At 44.3% G+C, this 24228-nt stretch overlaps 1 protein-coding gene across 2 annotated transcripts in view; it reads left to right on the top strand.

Annotated features, from left to right (window-relative positions):
- Positions 1-23980, top strand: part of ATP6V0A4 (ATPase H+ transporting V0 subunit a4) — a 28142-nt gene extending 4162 nt beyond the window's left edge. For both annotated transcript variants that reach the window (XM_017804853.1, XM_017804854.1), the window contains exons 5-21: positions 727-852; positions 1231-1325; positions 2340-2466; positions 2879-2961; positions 7461-7554; positions 8957-9169; positions 9576-9726; positions 10484-10623; positions 10933-11090; positions 11548-11641; positions 14116-14234; positions 15201-15417; positions 17019-17126; positions 19109-19243; positions 20214-20331; positions 22248-22419; positions 23553-23980. In XM_017804853.1, coding sequence (XP_017660342.1) covers positions 727-852; positions 1231-1325; positions 2340-2466; positions 2879-2961; positions 7461-7554; positions 8957-9169; positions 9576-9726; positions 10484-10623; positions 10933-11090; positions 11548-11641; positions 14116-14234; positions 15201-15417; positions 17019-17126; positions 19109-19243; positions 20214-20331; positions 22248-22419; positions 23553-23646 — 2244 coding nt within the window. In that variant the 3' untranslated portion in view covers positions 23647-23980. The remainder of the gene's footprint in view (positions 1-726; positions 853-1230; positions 1326-2339; positions 2467-2878; positions 2962-7460; positions 7555-8956; positions 9170-9575; positions 9727-10483; positions 10624-10932; positions 11091-11547; positions 11642-14115; positions 14235-15200; positions 15418-17018; positions 17127-19108; positions 19244-20213; positions 20332-22247; positions 22420-23552) is intronic.
- Positions 23981-24228: the final 248 nt, after the last annotated feature.

Genomic DNA, 24228 nt, shown 5'->3' on the forward strand with positions numbered 1-24228 from the left:
AGAATGCCCCCATCATCCTGTAGGAGAGAATAAGAATGGTTTGGGTATTTTCCCAGGAGAGCTGATGCTAGAACCAACTTCACTGAATAAAAAACCCAGGATTGTCTGTCCTGGTGGGAGCGTGATTGTGATATAGTAATGCTGGGGCCTGACACAAATATCTGTACCTTGCTTTTGGATGTGCAAGGGATGCTTTATTATAGCCCAGCTGGAATTTAAGTTTACTGACAGGGTAGTTTAAAAATGCTGCACAAGTGGGTGACTAGGAAGACAAATCATGCTTACCAAGGGCTTCGGCTTCAGCTTCACAAGCAAGCTGGTTTCCTAGTGTGTTCTTGGGCCCACATCCTTACCTAACTTTTGGCCTGTAGACTGACATCCAGCCAGCCTGGGGTCTGAGATGTCCTGTGAGGAACCACAGAGACACTGAGACAGGCTGAGGTACTTACCCAACGCACCCACTTACCTGCCTGTGCTTGGGTCAGATGCATCAGAACTCTAATGTCAGAAGAGGACAACACACCCAGTAGGGAATGTTGGCAATGGAAACCTGATGCATTAACCTTGGTGAATATCTTCCTGCAAAAAGGGTTTATCAAAGTGCTCATTGAATATTTCTGCACTCTCCCCTGGAAAAAAATATCTAGTTTGCTATTTGGTATCAGCTTGATAAAGGGCCGTTGGTCTGCTTCAGAGTTTTTCTGGATGTGCTTGGACCCTACACAGACAGTGCTGGAGAAACTTGAAGCCGAGCTTCTGGAAGCCAACCAGAACCAGCAAACACTGAAGCAGAACTTCCTTGAACTGACAGAGCTCAAACATCTGCTGAAGAAAACCCAGGACTTCTTTGAGGTGAGAGGCCCCTTTGTTCTTCCAGCAGAGATGTGGAAGGTTCTTAAAAGTACTGACACTTTCATTTGATGTATGTCGCTGTTATTAATTTTCAGTCAAAAGCCAGTATAAGATATGTTTGCAAAAGCACCTCAGTCACTTTGGAGCCTGCATTGTTCTGTAAGTCAATGGGGCTTAAAAACTTGGCTCCCAGATCTCTTTGAAAATGGCATTTATGCTTTTCAGTTTCTAAGATATAATTTACTTTTATTGTTTTTCCTTTGGTCTAAACCTCTGTGGAAAGATACCTTTAGGGGAAAAAATGTCAGGAGAAAAATGTGAATATAGTTTTCAAACTGGCAATGCTGAATAGTGATTTTTAAAACTAATGTTTTCCAGGCAGAAACCAATCTGCCGGATGATTTCTTCAGTGAGGACACATCTGGACTGTTGGAGCTGAGAAGCACTCCTGCTGCTGCTGCTGCCAAGCTGGGGTGTGTATTGGTGATGGGCCACAGCTTGGCTAGACTTCCCACCTGTGCTGCATTGCTGTGACATTGGCACAGTTTCCTTCAGCTTCTTAGCAGAGGTTGCTCACCAGCCTCTTCAGCATAGCTGTTTCATGAAGTCAAAAGTGTGCCCTCAGAAATTATCATTGAAACTTTGGTCAGGTTATGGGTCAGTGGGACAAATAGACCAATTCCAGTGACCCCTTAGTAGGTATTGACTGAAAATTGTCTTACAGCATCTCACCTGTGAGTTTTGGGCTCAAACATCTGGATACTCCAGGCATGGGTGTCTAACCACAGCAAAAAGCCATGGGATTGCACTGGGCTTTGCCAGCAATAGGAAGTTGCTCTAAGAGTGAGAGTTAGGGGAGTTGAAACACCACTGTGTATATTGCTGATGGCAGTTTGGTGGACAGCATAGACTCAAACAACTTTCCCTTTCACATCAGACAGGTGTGGTGAAACTCACTGCTGTTCTTCCAGGCTGGTGTTTTTAGCTGCTTATGCTGGTAGTTCTGAAATCCTGTTCAACTCCATTATGAGCAGAAATTATGTCTGCAGGGTGTTGGCCTTGGTGGGTGTATACCAACGTGTCATGCTGCACTTCAGAGGTGCAGTCTAATGCTTTCCAGGAAAAGGAAAACAGGAGAGAGTAAAGATAAAGCACCACTTCAAAATTTCTCTCCTGCCTCTGTCATTCAGGCACTCTGTTCATGTGACTTTGAGCATCTACCCATTCCTCCATTTCTGGCCAGAGTTGTCTCTTCTCCTTCACCTGTTGATCTAGGAAAGTTTTGTTTTTTTAAGGAAAGAACAATAGGATAAAATCAGTAGGTTGACATAAAAGCCAGGCTTGAGGAAGGAAGTCTTCCTAAAAGTGCCTGCAGCAGCAGCAGAACCCAGGCTAGAAAACATGAGATTGTAAAATCGTGTGCATTACCAAGGTCCTAAAAGGCCTAGGATGGGCTTGTAATTTATTTATCTTGTAACTCTGCTCAGATTCACGGCAGGGGTAATAAGGAGGGAAAGGATGATACCATTTGAGCGTTTACTGTGGAGAGCCTGCAGGGGAAATATCTACCTGAGGTACACTGAAATGGACACCCCCATGGAGGACCCTGTGACAGTAGGTACCAACCTGGTTTTGCTTTACTCTGCCCTGCGTCCATGGCTGTGACCTGCAGAAACCAAACTCATGCCCTGGCCATGCTGCAACACCAGCTACCTCACCGGAGCTGGGTGTCTGAAGGCAGCCTGTAGAAGAAAAGCGGGAAAGTCTGAGGATGGGAGAAGTTTCTTTGACATTGTTTTCCCCTTTTGCTGCTATCGAGGTGGTTTCTTTTTCCTGCCTGGTTAAGATGCATGTGGGGCCTAGCAGGGTGGCTGTATTATGGGGACCACTGTGGAGATGGACTGTGGCTGTCCTCACCTGGGGCTGGGGGAAAAGAACAACCCAGTGGAGAGGCTGCCAAAAACATCCCATCAACTTTTCTGCACAGGACTCCGGGTGCATTAAATTCTGCTTTAATTTGTTGCAGAGAGAAGAAGTGAAGAAGAATGTGTTCATTATCTTTTATCAAGGAGAGCAGCTTAAACAAAAAATCAAGAAGATTTGTGATGGGTAAGGCAGGCTTGTGGGCAAGCCACTATGACTCCCATGGAGGTGTTTACCTGGCAGCCCAGGCTGGCTGAATTTGGAACTAGAGATTAGATCTCCATCTGTCAGCTCTGACACCAGAACCTCCCTTCTCCTTCTCAGCTCTTCTGCCCCTAATCATGAAAGATATCCATCACCTTGGCACTTGGAAATCAAGATCCTAAATTTTACAAAATGACTTACAGCTCTTGGGAGCTTCAGTTGCTAGGTTTTTAATTTGGAACATCTAAAAGGGGACTGTTGTTTAAGGAAGACTCAGCACCCTTTCCCTGAAAATCAGGGGCCCTAACTTGGGGACTGGAAACATGGTAATCCCCAACTTGCTCTCAAACCTTCCTGCATTTCTTCATAAAAAGATGATGCTGTAGTTTATTCAACCCTTTCCCAAGGCCTTTGAGCAATATGTGTGTAATCAGAGAAGGAGCCCAGGAGAGAAATGAAAGCTTCATGCAACTTGACTTGTTTCCACCCTGTTAAGCATCTTGAAAAGATAATTCAGGCTGAATATTTTGTTACTCTTTCATAACACTGATGACCGATGGGCTTTGTTGCAGTATAAATCAGATTTGAGGAGAGGATCTCTCTGCTGTCACCAAACCCATTTCAGGTATGGCCCCTTGGCCAAGAAGGGACAGCCTGCAGGCTGTAGAAAGTCACAGGGAGGGGGTGAGCAATTGCTCTTCTCTGACATCTGCACTCAGGGCAGGTCTTTCCTTACATCCTGCCTTTAATCAGAATAAAAACAGGTAGATCTTTCATCCAGCTGGGATAACTGACTGCAGTCCTGTGAAGTGACAGAACCCTGGGGACTATTAGCAATTCCTGCATTAGAAATGGGGCCCTCCAAGATACCTTCTACACGCAGTGGAGGGCAATCTCTCATCCTGTGAGAATTCAGCCCTCCTGAGGTGGACATCTGTCTATAAAGCAATCACAGACAGCTGAGGGAAGACTCCCAGCTCTCAGTCACTGATTTCTGATCCTGAACCTCAGATATGGAGTGAGTTCTGCCATAGCCACTGTGCAGGATCAGTCTGCTCCTGCCAGTGGTCTTTGAGCTTTCAGTGAGTCTCATTCTCCTTCTGGATTACAATTTCCTGCATATCATAGAATCATAGAATGGTTTGGATTGAAAGGGACCTTAAAGATCATCTAGTTCCAACTCCCCTCAAATGGGCAGGGACACCTTCCAGTAGACCATGTCGCTCAAAGCCTCATCCAGCCTGGCCTTGAACACTTCCAGGGATGGGGCATCCAGAACTTCTCTGGGCAACGTGTTCCAGTGCCTCACCAACATCATAGTAAAGAATTTCTTCCTAATATCCAGCCTAAACCTACCTTATTTCAGATTAAAGCCACTCCCCCTTGTCCTGTCATTGCATGCCCTTGTAAAAAGTCCCTCTGCAGCTTTCCTGTGGGCCTCCTTATGTACTGGAAGGCTGTTATAAGGTTTCCCCAGAGCCTTATCTTCTCCCAACTGAACAACCCCACAGAGTGCTGCAGGTGCTTCATTTTGGATTATTATTTTTTTCCCCTGCAGCATTTTAAATTCCCTGCAGCCAAAAGCCCAAGACTTTTTTTCTGGGATGAGAGTAAAAGAACAAGCAATGCAGTGCCTGTCAGCATTTTCATTATTGATTGACTCCAAAATCATCCAGACCGTAGGCACAACCTTCTGCAGTGGAGTGCAGGTGGGAGCAAGGGGACAGGCAGTGCTGGAAATGTGAGCAGATCCCTGCAGGGGGATCATGACACGATCATTTTTTGGGAACTAGTGTGGATGTGGCACTAGGCTCATAGAAAGGAACTTAGGCTGGTTTCTCTTGGGCTCTTGTAACTGAAGGAAAACATACCTACCAAAGACAAATTCACAGGATGCCCTTTGCAGTCCTACTGCACTGGGTTTTGTTTGTTGCCAGCTAAGTACGCTACACTTGAAATCATCCTTTATGTTCCTTCTTCCTTTCAAGTTTTTTGCTTGCTAATATTCACCACACATAAGGATGTTTTGCTGAGTGGCAGGTTTCTAAATATATTAATCCTTTTGTGCTCTGTGGGCCATCAGCTGCCCCTGGTACCCAGGCCAAGACATTTTGATCTTGGCCATCTTTAAGGCAGAGTTAACTATACCTAATTCAAATGGCAGTGTCATTCCAGCCCCAGCAGGACATTTCTGCTTAGCACTGTCATCATTCATGACAAGTAAATACCCTGCAAAAATCATGGGACTGGTCTTAGCCAGTCTCCTGCAAGGCAGGCTAAGATTTGTTTGCAGAGCTGTGTGCCTCAGGTTATGCTTGTAGTCCCTGCTTGACTCTAATTGGTAACATTAGTCTGCCAATTTCATGAGTATTAAGTCCGTGCACAAATTTATTAGTGAAAGATGTGGAGGGAACAGGGAGGAGGAAAATATAAGAATTTTTCTTTTCCTCCTTTTCTTGCGGCTGCCTCAGTGCTAATGTGAATACTAAACTGGGTTTATCGATGTAAGGATTCCCTGCTGAATTCTCCTGGAGCTTTCAGAGATGTGTGTGCCATTAGGGCAAAGCTGATACTCAGTATGCAAAGTGGCTGTTAAAAGATCAAAGCAGCACTGCTGCAATAACGTTATTGGGAACGGGGGAACTGTACAGCATGGAGGAATAAGCTTTCAAGTTTGATTAAAAATCCTTATTAAAGATGAACTAAGAGCTGGGAAGAATAAGAAGATGGAAATAATTAGGTGGGGTGAATAACCTTTGGAAACGAATATCAGGTGTTGAGTGAGGAGAAATTCAATTCTGGAAAGGGAAGTTTAGCCGAAGAGCACGTGCTGTCATTACACACAGCTCTGGGCTGATCTCTAGGAAACTGCAGCATGTTTTGTTCAATTTGCAACTGTCCTCACTTGTGTGTGTGCTGGAACTGATTTTGGAGAGCAGGTGGTGAAATATCCTGTGCTCGGACAAAGCCAGAATATGATGCTTATTTGTACATAGAGCCTGAACATTTTTGTCTCTTAAGCAGGAATAGACCCCTATGACCCTATTACACCGCCTTTTAATTCAGCTCACGTGCAGAAAGGCAGCCCTTCAGCAACCCTAACTCAGTGTACCTCCATGACAGGATGGTGGAAACACATTGCCTTAGGTGGGCAGAAGATCCCCACTCTGTAAAGAGGAGGGATCTCTTCCTGCAGATCTGTTGGGCAATATTAAAGTAGGAGTGGCACAAGCACTAGCTATCACTGAACAAACCGAGTAGGAAAAAAAGGAGGGATCTCTGGTGTTTTAGTTACTGCAGCAGCTCAGCTCAGTTCAGGCTTGCAGGTGCAGAGTCTTGCAGCAGTGCACCTTGTGATCTACAAGGTCCTAGGGGGAGCTCCTTGTGTGTGCTTGCTGCGGTGCAGGAATTGTCCTCTGGGACTTGTTTTGCAGGCGGGAGAGGTAGCTGTACACTTTTCAGAGAGACATGCAACCAATTTGTAATTGGCTGTACCAGGATCATGCAGTGGCTGTACGACACTGCAGTGTGCTGTACTGGTGCAAGCACCTCTACACCAGGGTGACTTGCAGCTGTACTAGAGAAGGTCATGTTGCATACCATAGATGAAGCAGTGTACAACACCTGCATGGAAGTAAGACTTTCGCTCACATATTAGAATCCCACATTAGTCCTTGTTATACCACACTAAACAAACCCATTTAATGTCCCAAACAGAACCTTGGGGGGAAGCTTATAAAAGCATTTATACTAGCCTGGCATATCTAAGCTAACAGATACCACTCTCAGGTGTTTAAAAACCTTTACCCACATCCTTTCCTTTTTCCCAAGCTGTCTAGCCAAACAGGTGAGCCGGAAGCCAAGAGCCAGCCATCCTCCTTCAGTTTTATCTTGGATATAGTATTTTGTTTGTTTATGCTTGTTTCCTCGCTTGTTTGTTTTACAAGGGTTAATTACTTACGCAGCCTGCCGGCACAAAGGGCGCTTGCTTGCAGTGCGGCAGTAGCTCAGCTGGTGCCTTCTCCCAGTGCCTGCGAGAGGGTAGTGCAGAGACAGGGACATGGTATTTTTCCAGCCTCAGTGCAAGAGGGACATCTGTTGGCTACCGTGTTAGCAGGGCTGCCTTTGCCAGGGTGGGCTTTTGTTGGGACTCTTTGCAGTTGAAGCAGCTTGTGGGCATAAAGGGAGGTGCCTTCATGTTAGTACTGACCACTGTATGATATCAGCTACTGTGTATCATCTGAGACAGGAAGGTTTTTTTCAGCTAGAACAGGTGAAGGGATTTTTATTCTCATGAAGTGATAAGTGTACCCTTTTGGACCTCTCTGTGAAACCAGACACATCTGCATAGTATGTAAGAAGAATATACTACTTGGTCAGGAATGAAGTCCAGTTTCCCTGCCTTTGAGCTGAGAAGAGTACAGAGGAAGAAAATTCAGTCAAATAAATGGTGTTTCTCACTTCTCTTTTACTGAGGCTAGATTTCGTGCCACAGTCTATCCCTGTCCGGAGTCTGCCACTGAGCGCCGAGAAATGCTTGACGGAGTCAACACAAGGATTGAGGATTTAAACACAGTAAGTGGCAGCGGCTTCACTGAGGATTGAACCCTGCAAGTGGGACCTGCCCAGATACTTGTCCTGTCTGAAACCCTTTGACCATGGCCAGACCCCAGGCTTGTTTTGGGAGCTAGCTGTGCAGAGGTGGCCAGGGGCTGGGAATGAAGCCACCAGCCCAGGAGTGGTGCCCCCACCAGTTGCAAAGGCCAGTGCTTGCACTCTGCCCTGCCCATTTACAACCTCCAGGAGCTGCTGGGGGAAAGCATCCCACGAGTGGCTTAAAAACTACTTGCTGCTGTTCTCCATGCAAAGCCAGAGATTTAGACCTTATGGTATGGGGCTAAAGAGTGGAATATAAGATCATCAGCAGGCTACAGATATTGTGACCAAATTGCACATTGTTCAAGATTAGTCTAGCTTTTAGAGCATGGTTTGCCCTCAGCAGCTTGCAAAGTTGTTCAGTCACAACTGTAGTACAAGGCTTAGAGGGGACTCTAAGGATTTCTTTTATATTTACATTAAGTTTTCTTACTGACAAAATCTTGGGGTGCTTATCACATTAGCATTGGAAACCCAAGACTGCTGTTATAGAAGTACAAGTCTCCAACATTTACTATGGGGCTGAAAACTACAAGTTCAGTTGCTACGGGTGCTCAGGAGCTTATATATTTGTACACTGTATCAGGACTTCACACCTCTTGGAGGAGCTCCTGCCTGTGTATCCTGACACATGACAGTCATTGGGTCCTGAGGCAGGAAAGAATGGGCACCCTGTTAGCCTGAGGTGGTCCATCTGGCAGCTGGCATCCTGCTGTCACCCACTCTGTGGATGCCTGTGACTGCCAAGCCTGTACACAAGTCCGCTTCCAAATTGGACTGCTGTCACTCCCGAGCATCATGGGCAGCCAGACTTCTTTAGCACCTGCAGACCACACAGATTATCTTCCTAACACATTATCTCCTTCATTCACTTACGCAGCAGCGCTGTGGTGGCCACATGAGGCATGGAGGTTCGAGGGCCATTGTGGCTCTAGCTCGTGGATGTGATACGCCTTAAGTTCATGGCACAGAGCTGCCTATTGGAGATGTCAGGTTGGGAGTGTGTAGTGAGATGTGGCAAGTCTATAAGCAACTGGGTAAGGAGCCAATTCCACAGCTCAGTAACTCCCAGTGATCTCCTCTACGCTCATAGTGACTTGGGACCATCCAGGGAGAGTCCTTAGTGAGCAGCACTGTGCACTCAGTGTCAAGTGCTCCCGTGTCCAGACCTGCACACACTGCCCTACAGGAGACCCCACTCATTCATACAAATCATTCCCTTTCTGCAACCCTCTTCCACCTGCCTTCTCCAATTAACTACTGAATAGATCATGCCCCCCATGCTTCCCTATCTCGAGTGCTGCCCATGCTATGCTTACAGGTGATGACACAAACTGAGTCCCATCGCCAGCGACTGCTGTATGAGGCAGCAGCCAACTTGTGGTCCTGGGGGATCAAAGTGAAGAAAATCAAGGCTATCTACCACATCCTGAATTGCTGTAACATCGACGTCACCCAGCAGTGTGTCATTGCAGAGATCTGGTTCCCAGTGGCTGATGCTGACCGGATAAAAAGAGCTCTCCATCAAGGAATGGTAAGAGACCAACATTTTGGGTCCTTGAAGCTTTCACCCAAACTGCATTGTTTATATGTTGAGCATATGTTCAGACTTGTCTGTTACCATAATGCTGGGCTACCTTCTCTGTTTTAAGTTGAGGTTGTTGTATGATCGCTTGGACTCAGGGAGTTTAAGGTCAGCACTAAATCTTAGCAGGTGACTGGTCCATGAGCCAGCAGTACTGGCGTCTTTCCCTGAACAAATCAATAGCACAGAAAATAGAAAAACATGGATATTAGAGAAAGGGTTGAGAAATAAAACTCCTGAGCCCAGCTTTCATGTTGCTGCCTGTGCATGTTTGGATGCAGATTGTGGTGTTGTGGGGCTGATTTTTCTCTCCTAGCCACTCTGACTGTGTCTGCCCTTGTCACTGGGTTTGCAGGAGCGCAGTGGCTCTACCATTGCCCCTATCCTTACTGCCATACACACCAGGATGGCACCACCCACCTTCAACAGGACCAACAAGTTCACAGCTGGATTTCAGAACATTGTGGATGCGTATGGTGTGGGCAACTACAGAGAGATGAACCCAGGTGAGAAACATTCAGCTACCTGCACCTGGCTTGCACGAGCCAAAGTTAAGCCTTTGAGCTCTGTCACCATTCTAAAATGTGTACTCTTTGCTGATTAAGAAATCTGAACCATATTGGAAGTCTTTGGTGCATAGGCATGTATTTTCTCAAGCAAAGAATTTGGCTGTTGATCTTCTTCCCATTCTTGTGATGGGAATAATGAACTATACAAATATGAGATGGGGAAAAAATGGTGAGGTAGCAGCTCTGAGGGAAAGAATGTAGCTCATAAGACAAATGTAAGTTGAGCTCATTGTGTTGAGGCAAAAAAGGCCAAAAGGACCTGACAAAAGTGTGAAACCATTGGTAGAGAATCTCAGAGAGACCACTGCAAATTAAGAGATGCCTAGAAATTGGGACCCATGGAAAAGGGTCAGATTAACTCAGATTGTTGAGGCTGAACAGATTGAGAAACGTGATAGTGAACTTCAAGTACATTATGGCATTGCAAAACAATGCAGTTCTCTACACGTGGTGCTTATTATGGTGAGACAAGAAAACTGCAAGGAAGATACAGGTCATACAACTGGACAATCTTTCTGATGGTAAAGCTAGTTCTGCACTAGATCTGACTGCCTGGTGAGTAGGGGAGGGATCAGGGAGGCCTTTAAGGGCAGCAGCTGTAAGGAATGGCCTGATGGGATAGACAGCTTCTCTGCTGAGGCCTTTTTTTTTTTTTTTGGAAGCAGCTGAGCTTTTCATCCTTTGCTTCCTGCAGCTCCATACACTATCATTACTTTCCCCTTCTTGTTTGCGGTGATGTTTGGGGATTGTGGCCATGGTGCTGTCATGCTGGGCTTTGCACTCTGGATGGTCATTAATGAGAAGAGCCTTCTGGCCCAGAAGAGCACTAATGAGGTGAGTACCGGGGAGCTGATGCACCCTTTAAGCATAGAAAAAGGCTCATCAGCCCCATTTGATAAAGGGGACATCTAGCCTCCCAAAGGCTGAGAGGAGATTCTTTGAAGATACTCATGAGGTAGAAATTTGGCAAATAATTATGACTACTGAGACACATAGACCTAGATGAGCCTAAGGGACTCAAAGTCTCCTATGAATAATTGTATGTACATGGATTAGTACAATCATGTCTCCTGTTGGGCGAGGGCCACCACCTGGTGGACCTGTGGGTACTTTGGTCACTGTCACTGCCTTCTCCTCCTGCAGATCTGGAATACCTTTTTCAGCGGGCGCTACCTGATCCTGCTCATGGGCATATTCTCCATGTACACTGGATTCATCTATAATGACTGCTTCTCCAAATCATTCAACTTCTTTGGTTCCTCCTGGCATATCATCCCCATGTTTAAAAATAACACTTGGAAGTAAGTGGCTAAATGTAGGAAAGAAGTGAAACCACAGCAAATGGAGCACGTAGGCTTGGAAAGAAAGACTGCTTGTGTGGGGAAGGGAAGAACTCCCTGCTGTGGATGCAGTCATGAATGAATCAGAGGTTTTGTCTGACACACACAGATGAACTTGCTATTGAAATGGAAATATAGAGTCCTTGGGAACACGCCCGTTTGTTCAGGCACTGATGTGCATAAAAATCTGCAGGTGTCCAGGACTGATGCATAGAGAATTATCAGTGTGATGGAGACTGTCATTCTGTGAGGCCCATTTACACACTCATGTGCACACAAGTGCAGGATAACAGGTCATAGAGAGGTTGGAGTTGGATACAGATATCATGTGGTAGTCCTCAGCACACCTCACATAAATATACCATAGGCTTAGATGGAGAGATTAAGCTGCAAAGGTCATTTCCCTTTTCTCTTGTAGTAAGGACGTGCTTCTAGACAATACGGTGCTGCAGTTGGATCCAGCAGTCCCAGGAGTCTACTCTGGAAATCCATATCCATTTGGAATAGATCCGGTAATTAAATTAAATTGCTCTAAGATAATTTGTATTTCAATCCTGTTTCTACATATCAGGTACATCAGTAGGTCCCTGCACTCTCTCCTGAAGCTGTGCTTTTCAGTTCTTGATCTTTGCCTGTTCTTTACAGAGCTGTCGTGGTTTAACCCCAGCCAGCAACCAAGCCCCACACAGCCTCTCGCCCCCTGCCCCACCGGTGAGACTGGGGAGAGAATCAGAAGGGTAAAAGCCTGGAAACTCGTGGGTTGAGATAAAGACAGTTTCACAGGGAAAGCAAAAGCCATGCAAAGCAAAACAAGGAATGAATTTACTGCTTCCCATGGGAAGGCACGTGATTCGCCATCCCCAGGAAAGCAGTGCCCCATCACATGTAACGATTTCTTGGAAAGACAAATGTCATCACTCCAAATGTCCCCCCCCTTCTCTTTCTTCCCCTCAGCTTTATATACTGAACATGATGTCACATGGTATGGAATATCTCTTTGGTCAGTTTGGGTGACCTGTCCTGGCTGTGTCTCCTCTCAGCCTCCCAAGCACCCCTAACTTCCACGCCAGCATAGCAGTAAAAAGAGCAGAAAAGGCCTTGGCTCTGTGTAAGCACTGCTCAACAATAACAAAACCATCTATATTATCCAGCCTGTGTTCAGCAGAAATCCAAAACACAGCCCCATACTAGTCACAGCGAAGAAAATTAACTCTACCCCAGACAAACCCAGCACATTCCACCCCTTATTCCATACCATTTACATCATGCTCAGATCCTACACTATTCAATACAACTTCATTAACCACTACCCTCTTCCCATTCATCAGTCCTTCTGATGCTTTTCTTTAGCAATTAAGGATATATATTAAGGATATATATTGCTGACGGTTTTGCACAGGCAGCAGCAAAATGGTAAGAAGGAAGGATCTTCGATTTTGCTGGAGGGTGGTCTTGTGCTACAGTCTTCGCTCAATCAACAGTCTGATGGACTCAGTTTCCTCACTTGGGTATTTAACCCCTTCTAGAGATACCTCACCAGTTTGAAGGCAAAGTCCCAATTTTAATGCAGTCTATTTATTGTATGAAGTGTAAAGTAAAGGCCAGTATTAGTTAACTTATCCACATTTTCTCTGTCCTACTTGCATTTTTCTTGCCATTCTGTCTTGATCATGTGTTGAAATGTAGTTGTTAACATCATGCTTTCCTCTTTCAAACTTCACATTAGCCAATTAACCTCTGTTCCCTACTGAATGTGCTCTCATTTCTGTTGGTCACACAAAGAAACACTGGCTTCCCCTGCTTTTTAGAGACATTGACCTTGTAGTAAGTTTTTAATAAATTCAGCCCTAAAGCTCTGCCCAGGATGTAGGCAGTCCAGTTCAGGAAGCCATGTCAGAAGCAGCTGAGTTTTCTGTATATTGCTCTGACACATCCCTGATTTAGGTTTACCTAGACTACCACTTCCAACTTGTCTTCTGCCAACTCAAGAGACTGGGACCCCTGGCTGGGAGGGAGGAACGGCTAAACAAATCCTGGCAGGGAAGGGGTAGACTGAAAGCACATGGCCTTCTCTGTTGAAATTATCCATGTTATTTGCCCAGAAGGACAGATGGCTCTTTGCATTTTGTAAATCCTGGTGGGATGACTGAGGTGTATCCTGGAAAAAAAGAGTCACCCTGAGATGCAAAAGCTAGGCAGTCTTCTGTAGCTATAATGGGGGCAAAGCATGTTGGACCAAGGCGCATAAGCTAATGTTTCACCTTCCAAATAATCCTGTCTTCCTCCTTTCTGTTCAGGTACTATACTTAGGGTCTGGAAAAGTGGTATCTACTTACTGTCTCTGAGAACAGAAGACTAGGGATTCTAGGAAGTTTTAGAGGAAAGAAGAAGCAACCCTGAAGCTTTGTAGCATGAAAAAGACAGGACTGAGAAGAGACATATGGTTACTGTCCTAACATAACTGAAAAGTTACTGCAGAGAGGCAGGTGATATGCTGATCTCCACGACCAAAGAGCTGTGAAGAGCTTTTTTTTTTTCAAACAAAAAGTTCGAAAATGCTCTGCTCTCAGTACTTCTCTGGTGAAGGTGGAACAAATTTCCATAGCAGCAGGAGGAATTTTCTCATGCCTTTCCATCTTTGCTCAAGAAGATGACTCAGCCTAAAGACAAGGAATGACACAGAAAAAGTTCTGCTACCAGCCTTTGCATTGGATTCTGGAGGGCTGAAGCAAAGTCACAGAATCATAATACATTCCTGTTGTTTCCTCTGTTAAACAAGGCTAATACTTATACTTTTTAGATGAGAAGCTTGGCAAAGTGAAAAGTATTATAAGGAACAATTAGAATTCCATTGCTTGTTATCTTCTTACTATAACTGAGAGTAGTAAATTGATGGTGTCAAAGCAACAACTTTCACAAGTCTGTTACTGATCAAACACCTGAAAATCTTGTTCTTCTCTCTCTTTCTCTGCTCCTTTCCCCGAAGATCTGGAATGTTGCGTCAAACAAGCTGACTTTCCTGAACTCTTACAAAATGAAGATGTCGGTTGTCATAGGGATTGTGCACATGATTTTTGGGGTGATACTCAGTCTCTTCAACCACATGTAAGTTTGTTTCACCAAGCCTGTTGCTGCAGCACACAGGCCCTCATCACTAAACTAGTGTCATTCATTCAAAGAAAGCCTCATATCTTTGACTGATGACTTGAACTGCCCCGTACACTGACTGACTCACACTGTGGTTGGTATATGGTGCTAAGTCCGAAGGACAGCCATTACATTGCAGGTATTTTCTTGAATAAACTCTCTTTTTAACTTTCTTATATTCTTGATTCTGCAGAAATACTGAAGTACTTTAAATTAAAAATATATAGCAGAAATACTGAAATACACTAAATTAAAAATACATAGCACCTCCCACTATGGACAATTTTTCTCTTGAAAGACAATCTCTCTTGGTCTAAACCAAAGTACACTGAAATCTTGCCGAGTATGTGTGTGTGTGAGTTTCACCTGGCTTAGTGGGCCTTTAGTCAGGGTCTGTGGGTCTGTGTGTCTACATCTCTGCCTCTATATTTTGCAACAAAAAATAGGACATGGTGGTAGAGTGGAGGGGCTGACACTATTGTCTTGAGAGACTCTCTAAAGCTGAAATGAGGTGGTGACCTTCAAGGACAGAAGTGTTTGCAGATGACAGAGGGGAATGCCCCTACATAACTGATACTACACCTGGTTCTGACCTTCCTCAGAATATAATGCTAACCTTGTAAACTAGCCATTTTTTGAAAATTGGCTTCTATTTCAATGTAGTAATGTTTTGAGGTGCTGAGATACTGGTAGGTCAAGTATAAAAATCTGAAGGTAATCAGTACAACAAAGATCTTGTATTTAAACAATAGCTTTCATTGATATAGCCTGTAATTACAGAGTTCTTTCTTGGCTAGTGACAGCTGTGTATTCATTAGGTTGTTTTCCAAAGACTAAGTAGTGTACAGTACTGCCATACTTGGGTGCAAACTTGTATTAATACCTAGTGTATTAATTGTAGTTATCTTTCCTGATTTTTTCCAGCTACTTCAGGAGATATATAAACATTATCCTTCAGTTCATTCCAGAGATGATTTTTATTATCTCTCTTTTTGGCTACCTGGTCTTCATGATTATTTTCAAATGGTGTCATTTTGATGTCCACTCATCCCAGAGTGCACCAAGCATCCTCATCCACTTCATCAACATGTTTCTGTTCAATTATAGTGACACTTCAAACGCTCCACTGTATCTGCATCAGGTATGGATCAAGCAGCTTGATTCCACTGTAGTTGGTTTTGTATTTGCAGTGGGTGTTGTGGAGAGTGGGCATAAGGACATGGGGAACAGGTTCAGAAGCTCAATCACAAGTGCCTGTCACAGAAGTGAAGTTTATTCCTCTGGTATTTGTGTTGGCCTTGTAGACAGATAGGACAGAGAAGCTATCAATCAGTGATGCAGAGAGAACCTCAATGTTATCCTTACAAGAACAATGGTGCAATTGAAGATACTTTTGGTGAAAAAAGGAAAGAAGGGTGATTATGGATGCAAAGCTGGGTGTTGCAGATGTGCTGTCCTGAAGTGTGGTCACGACGCTAGAGACATCTCCCTCCCTTCATAATTTCTTATTTCTTCTTTGAAAAAGTCAAATATTTCACAACTTCATGTAAAAAAATAGAAGCACCTAGAGGATTTTATGGCAGCTTCTTGTCAGAAATATCTCCTCTGGGGAGTTATTAAAAAAAAAAAAAAGACAAAAGTACCATCAAAAAAATCTCCTCTAAGAGAAAACTTCCTTTAAATTCATCTCTATTTATTTGGTCAAAACATGGAATTTTTTTTTCTTTGATTGATTTTATATCAGCAACATCAATGAAGAATATGCAAACAAATGCAGCATCCAGCCACATTGTGCACCTACTTCTATACAGTTGCACACTCTGGCACTTCAGCGTGAGCTCAGTTTTAGGGCTGCTGGGGAGTCAGTTAGTAGAGAGTCTCAATCAGTTCCAAGTAACTGTGTTAAGGCTTCAGAGGGAGTTTGGGAAAACACAGTTTTCCCAGCCTTCAGAAAGTCTTTGGGTAACATTTCGCTTTGTAACAACCCAAAGCCTTCCCAAGATGGCAATTTTTTTTTCTCAGATTCCTATCTCCTTGCCTCACCAATAACAGTCTGTGCCATCCACCTGGGTAGTCTGAATGCAATATTGTGTGAGACAAATCATAAGGTGATTTGAGATCTGAGCCAGCTTTAAGAAAATGCAGAAGTTGTAGTTAAGGGTTTTCTTTGTTTGTTTTGTTGTCATTTTTTTTCCTGAAGTACAAGCAGTTATGTTAGGACAGCAATAGGGGAGCCATACTGCACTGAAAGAACACCTTATGTTGTTGGGACAATGTGGTACCAAGCCTAAGCTATGGGAATTCAATTCCCTTCTGGAATTGCAAATCTAGAGCAAATCCAGGGCAAGACTTAAATGACTTGGCTCTTACTGCAGCATTGCCACACTGATCAAAGCAAGGCAGACTGACTGGCTCCCACAACAGTTAGGACATTCCCTTGGGACACTGGACAGCCAGGTTCAAGTCAGTAACATTGGGTTTTGGTAAATTAGCTCTTTCCAGCATGAAAGCCTTTCACCTCCAAATCTCCAGCCATCTCTATCTGGAAGTGCTTTCTGGAGCCTTAAGCAGTATACATTTATTTTCATGTCCTTACAAGCAGAAGATACACAGCCAAGCAGGGAGTATATCTGTTGTATTAAAAAAAAATACCATTTTACGGAATCAGGTTTCTAACCATAAATATAGTTGGCTAAAGGAAGTAAAATAACTTTTTGTTCTTGTTGTTGTTTTGTCTTTTAGAAAGAAGTGCAGAGTTTCTTGGTCATATTTGCTCTGATTGCTGTTCCCTGGATGCTCCTAATTAAACCTTTCATCCTCCGAGCCAACCACCAGAAAGCACAGCGCATGGTAAGGGATGTGGATCAGTCAAGGCTGATTCAGTACAGCGGAGGCAAGAATGAGGAGATAGACCCCAAAACTCATTTGCAGTGATCTAATTAAGAAGTGCTCTTCTCTGATCTCAGACTCTCGCTGATGAGTTCAAAGTGTGCTTTATGCCACATACACCAAGGGCATGTGTATGGACATGTTTGAGCCATCTAAACCAGAATCACAGAATGGTTAAGTTTGGAAGGGATCACTGGAGGTCATCTAGTCCATCCTCCCTGCTCAAACAGGGTCCCCTAGAGCTTGTTACTCAGGATTGTGTCCAGTCAGCTTTTAAATATCTCTGGAGAAGGAAACATATCCCTGGAAGTAGGACCTTTGGTCGCAAGGCCATGCCCTATTTGTTAAGCTGACATCAAGCTCTTTCACATGTCATATGCAAAGTCACAGAAAGTTTAGAAAGACTGAAGTTCTGGTAAAGCCAAGACAGGGCAAAGACCTCAGTTGTTAGTCCACAATCACCACTAACCACCAATTAGCTGCTCTGTAGAAATGGAGCATTTCTGATAGTCCTGGTATTGGAGAGAAAACACTGCTTAAAGAAGCAGCTTGATTTAAGAGCTGTTGCCCACTTTCTAGCAGTGCTTTCTTCCCTAAGTGATTGCCTTCACATTAACAGAGCCCTCCTTCCCATGGGCTCTGTGGTTTGCCCAGCTCCTCACCACATAACTGTGGCAGCTGCAGTTTCCCAGTTGTTCATTAGTTCTCTCCTTTATTACACTAATAGGACTTTACTTGTCTGTCAAGATTTACTTCTCTTTGTAGTTAGAGTTAGTGCCTGGAGTGCCTTTTATAGGGCACAGATGTTTCCATTTGAAGAAAGAGATGCTGGCTGTGCTGCTTGACCTTTTCCAACGCAGTCACTTCTGACCTATAACTGAAAGCCAGGTCCCTGGGAGACCTTTGCAGCCCTGCCTCTGCGCTGTAATTTCTTATTTTGTCATTCTTCTGGGATTTGGATGGAAGCTTGACATGGCTGACTCCATCTCCTGCTTTTATGCTAGCAACATCTGACAGGTTTTCCCTACCTCCTATTGTGTCCCCATATTTCCATTCCTAATTTTCATATGTTAGCTGTCTGATCACATCTTACATTCCCCCAGATTTATATGTTTGCAACAAAATCTGTTTTCTACGCTGACATTCAGGTAAAGCAAAGATAAAGTGGGTGTGACAGTGATTACTGCTGCAATAGGAAACAATATGTTGTCATGAGACCCTTCCCATGAAACCTCCTGGAAGCTATAAAGAGTGACAGAACCTGAGCAAAGCCATGAGGTCCATATTTGGTTATGCTGTATAAGAGAACTGTTACATGATGTAGGGCTATTCTCATGCTGTGCTGTTGTTTTTGGAGTGAGACTCAGATCAGGTTATTCAGGCCTCTAGAAAATCTCTGTAAAGAATAATTACAGGGAGAAGATGGGTTGCCATGAGGTTTTTGTCAATTTAAAGTGAAACAAGAGCTTTGAATTGTATTTCTGTTTGTATCCCAGTAAATGTGTGACCTTCATCGAGTCACATGATCCTTTCTGGCTTCGTGCTCTTTCACTTGATGCTAATTCCTTTAATTTGCACCCATCTGATTGAGATCATCAGCTTTAATGTGCCTCAGTTTTCTCAATTGCCAAAAGGGATGGACTTTCCTATGGTGGGGTCAAAGGATACATTGTGAGACTAGAAACTAGCTATAGAACAGTTGAAAGCACTGGAAAATGCTCTAGGATGGAAAATATTTAGGTATTATTAGCCATTCCATGGGAATATTCAGTTTCTGTAGTCCAGGATGACTGACTATTTTTGAATTGTCTTCGTGTTGATGATATAATCCTCCATGTGTTACCCATCATGAGGTTATTGAGGGAGTTCTGTGCCATGGACTTCTTCATTTTGGTATCAGCCTGTAGCATGACAAAAGATTTATTACATTTTGTTTCTGAAAGATCCGTTCTCAAGCCATCTCAGGAAACCCTGGAGGTGAAAATGAGGTAGATGTCCAAGAGACCAATCACTCCAAGAAAGCTTCCCAGGGAGACCACAGTGGTGGCCATGAAGGACATGAAGGTGATGATGAAGAGGTAAGAAAATTTGGGCAGGAAATTATTGAGACAGACACAATAGTAGAAGACACAAAGTCAAGCAGAAGACTTTTTCAGAGTTGTCAGCCCTTCTTTTTAACAAGATGTCAACACACACTGTTGTAGCACTTTGTGTTTCCAAACAGAAAGAGGTTTGAATTTTCACTGAAATAATTCCCCTAAATTTTTCCTTCAGTTTTGCCTGGTGGTGGCAGGTATTCTTACAAACCTCAAGCTTTTACAAACCTCAAGATTTTGTTTCCTCAGGGGTGGTTGTTTCATTTCCACATTGCACCCAGAGAAGGTCAACCCTTTCCCAAGAGTCAGTGAGTTTTCCTCCCTTTATTTTACAAAGGAGAATTTAAAAGTTGGAAGCCAGAACTGTTGACTAAGGAGAAAAGTCTTCCTTTGGCAGATACTGTCTGGCTTCTGCAGTAGGCAACAGCCCAGGAAAAAGTAACAGAAGTGTTTTGTGGCAGTTGGGAGTATCAACAATATTGAGTGTTGATATTGCTGGCTGTTCCCAGTCACAGAAAATCTTCACAGATTTGTTTATTCATTATTATAAGACACAATAATTCAGTGATATCTCACAAAATGTGTATGCCCATAGGCAGATAGTCTGAAAGCCACTATTTTACCTAAGGACTTATCTCTCTATCAGAAATCGCATTGTTAGCAATTGGATCGACATTTAAATATTTGAAATTGTAAGAGTGGAATATGAGCTGTTTCCCGAGCATTTGGTTTTCACTGGAATTGTATTTCTCCAAGGAGAATGTACGGGAAGATCATACAGAATGGACACCTTTCAGAGCAGTCCCTTTACCTGGGAAATATCTTTGCGTTGCTTGGGACACAGCAAGGAAAAGGAAGGAGTACGAAGAGCCTTTCGTGGAGTGTTGCTCTGTTAGCCAGGAAGTCCTGAACTAGGAACTAATAAAATGTGTTTGGTTTTATGTTGTTTCAGTTCAATTTTGGAGACATATTTGTCCACCAAGCTATCCACACCATTGAATACTGCCTTGGCTGCATCTCCAACACAGCATCCTACCTGCGGCTCTGGGCGCTGAGCTTGGCCCATGCACGTGAGTGATTGTCCACCTGTTAGTTTCCTGACCAGCAACTCCGTGCTGATCACTGCCTCTGCTGGTGTTTGAGTATTTCTGCAGATTTCTTCATGAAATCCAAGTTCTCCTTGTGGCCATTTGTGTCTCAGGATATTTTGCTTCAGGTTAGGTCCCAAATCTTCGCTCGCGAAGACTGGCCATTACACACAGGTCAATCCAAGCATTTCACAGTGGCCATCTCAGTTTTCAGTGGTGATCCCTGGCAGCTATGTGTGAGTCAGCTCCTGACTGCATTTACTGGCTGGGGCCCCTTTCCCACGCTGCTCTGTAGCCACCCCTCTGGAATAGTCCTCACGGTGTGTGGCACAGTGGGTGGTGCAGTCTAAATGGGTAGTCCAGTCCATGGAGGTAAAGGCAGTATGGAGTCATAGCTTCTTTTCCAAGAAGCATTTGCTGTAGCCTCAGGGTATGCAGACAAATGTCAAAATTACTTGAAACAGTTATTTTGATTTTGTTCAGCAAACTAGAAAGAAAAGATCTGGTTCAAGAGCTTCTGGAATTTGTCATTTTCACTGGGATTTTTCCCAGCGACATTCAGTGGAACCTTACATTCCATGAAAAATGTACAGCATTTCAATGTCTTTTGCCTTGATTTATGATAAAAACAAATGCTCAAATACTAGAAACTGCCTCAGGCTGGAACTTTGGGTTTTCAACGTCTCTAATTTTTCTGAAATGTTTTTTATTAATATTGCTGTACTGCCTCTGGCTAGGAGTTGCACCTGCCCTAAAGAATTGAGCACAAAAAAAATGAAAACAAAAAGGGGAGGGCTTGTGGTGTGGCGTGCCATGGGTTGACAGGGGTGAGCTGTACTGCTTGACACAGAAATGAGCTTAGTAGGAGTTGAGTGGAAGCTAATACACATTAGCTTTACATGGAGGACAGATATCTAAATAAAATAAAATAAACCAACTAAAAAGCTTAGCTAAGGGCAGTCCTATGTATTCTGCCTGGAGAACCACCATATTCCTTTGCAGCATTACAAAATTACATCAACAAGATTTTTTTTTCCTGAGAGCAGCAATTGGAAGGGATCCCTGGGAGGCTGAACTGGTGGCTGGAGCATCCAGATGTAGAAACCTGGGCTAAATCCTTGCTTTGCCTGTATCACAAGAGAAAAATTGCTCTTGTGTGCTCCTGTGTGACTGGGGTAGTTAAGTTAGGAATATGTTATTGAGCTGAGAGTACATGTCAGATATACCAGTGCTGTGAATGTTGGTATAAACCTGTGCACAAAAAAAAATCTTTAAGAGCATGGCAAGAAACCTGAACACAAATCATCCTGCCTTGTGTGGGACCAACCAATTGTCTTTTTTTTTTTTCCCCACCACAGAATCTCCATGACACCCTAGGAGAAGTGGTTTGGAGAACAAGTGGGAATTACATGTCTCCTGTGATTCTTAGCTAGGTTCAGTCAGTGCAGCTTGTATCCTAATCTGCACATGTATTGACTATGTCAATTGATCATGTTCACTGGGATTTAGCAGCAGGCAGTCCTAGAAGGCTTCACATACTGCCTACCTGCCATGTTAAGGAAGTGTAAATTAAACTGATGAGTGTATCATGACAGGCTAACAGAAGCCTTGGTAGTGTGCTTCCATGGACTTGTGATGCAAAGTTAAGCCAAAACAGCACCATCAGCTTCTAACACAGTGAAGAGGAGCAATGGAAAACAAGCTGCATCCACTTTCCTTCCCTGGTCATCATGGAGAGGCGAGGTGGCCATATGTGATCACTGTCATGTATATCTTACTATCATGTGCATTTTATCCTAGGCCAATTCATCTGACTGGGAAAAATGGGTGAGCTGGCAGACTGCATGTCTGTCCACAGCTGTTGCTTAGCACTGTTTTCCCTTTATTTGTTTCTACAGAGCTGTCAGAGGTGCTTTGGACCATGGTGATGCACAACGGGTTGAGCAGCAGTGGCTGGATAGGCCTCATTGTCATCTTCATTATCTTTGCAGCATTTGCAGTGCTGACAGTGGCCATCCTGCTGGTCATGGAGGGGCTCTCTGCCTTCCTACATGCCTTGCGTCTGCACTGGTAGGTGGTGTGGTCTTCTGGAGGTTTCTTGGAGCAGTCTTTGGAAGGGATCAGGCTGTGAACACAGGTGGCCCCGTCAGCCAGTACTAGACACGCTGTACTAGTACCTGTGCATTAGAACATCAGTTGCTTTTGGCAAGTGAAGCGAGGGAGACTCCTCCAAAGGGAGTTCAGAGCTCCCCGCTCTGAGCTGCTCCCTGGAGCAACCTGCTTGTCCTCCTGTGCCTGTGGTGGCTGTGAGCATGTGAGGCCACTGGCAACCTGCAGTTCTGTCCTGGTAAATGTGCAGAGCCAGCAAAGCCACTTTGACCTGCATGACAAGGCTCAAAGGCTCTACAGCCCCACCACTGGCTGTTTATCCCACCCAAGGTTACCATCAAACAAGATTACTGTCAAAGGTTATTGTCAGACAACAGGGCTGGGAGTGCCTAGGTCAGGAAGAGTTCAGCTGGGGGCACAAAACCTGATGAAAACCTGGGTCAACGCTTGTGCCATCAGCTCAAGTTGAGCTCCAGGCTGGTTTGGCTTTGTGGCAAAGCAGTTTCAAGTTAGCTCATATCTGCCTTAACTGGATGTCAGTGCAGGCAAGGACAGCAGTGCAGATGCACTGTCAGGCTAGTATGTAAGTGAGACCAAGGTGGCAAAACACCCTTTACCACCACCATAACTCATCTTCCTGCCTGAGCAGCCAAGCTGTGTTTTTTTTCCATTATGTAATGTCCCACCATAAACCACAAACACTGACAAGGAAAAACAGGGTGCAGGGTGCAGGTGCTTGTCATTGTGCAGGGCATGGGAGATGTCTGTCTCCTACCAGAGTGTTAAAGCAGCAGGTGGTTATCCCAGCTCTCAGAGCTGCTGGAAGCAGGTTACTGGGCAGGCAAAGTTCTGCTGACTGGCCTCACAACAAGCATTTCCAGGCTGGCTGATGGAAAGTCTAAGCTGATGCATGCCAGGTTGCTCCCTGGGCTGCCTGTGTCTCACTGCTGGCTCCAGAAAGAGCCTATGTCCTGTCTCAGAGGCCACTATCTATCGTGGCCTCCCTCTTCTCATGGGTGCCATGTATAAGCCTCTTGGCTGCCAGTAAATCCTGCCCGTGAGCAGCACTGATGCCTTCCTCTGCTCCTCCCCAGGGTGGAGTTTCAGAACAAGTTCTACGTGGGAGCCGGGTACAAATTTTCTCCATTCTCCTTCAAGCACATCATCAGTGGCACTGCAGAAGAGTGAAGCCAGTGCATCACTGCTTCACTCCTCAGACCAGTCTCTGTTTCCTTGTTGTCGCTCACCCACAGCGTAGGGTATATGGGATGAAAGAGAATGGGATGTGGCCCTTGAAAGAAGAGCAGCTGCAGATGAAAATGTAATAGCTACATTCCAATATACTGCTGTATCAGCTGAGAGCTGAACTGTATCAGCTGGGCTGGCTGGACCCTTGGCTGAGTGTCTCCACTGATGTCTTTGCCAAGTACCTGGTCCTCAGCATTTGATGAGGTCAGCTGCCTACTGCTTGATTGAAAAGAGGAGATGTAGCTTTTGAATTAAACCAGTTATTAATAATCAATTCACACATGTTTTGCTCCATTTACTGCCTCATCTTTGTGGTATATTTCTTTCAAAGGAAAATATGTTTTGGCTGTTGTTTTAAGCTGTGGTTGATCATGTGACATGATTAAGTCCCTTACAAGATTGTAGCCCGTCATTTAGCACACAATGCAAACCAGCTCAAAGACAGATTGTATTGCAGGCTTGCAATTTTCTACATGCTTTACTAGAATAACCTTCTTTTTATTTGATTTTCTCCAGGGCTTG

This window comes from Lepidothrix coronata, unplaced genomic scaffold (genome assembly GCF_001604755.1).
Source record: "Lepidothrix coronata isolate B3197 unplaced genomic scaffold, Lepidothrix_coronata-1.0 Scaffold10, whole genome shotgun sequence".
NCBI lineage: Eukaryota > Metazoa > Chordata > Aves > Passeriformes > Pipridae > Lepidothrix > Lepidothrix coronata.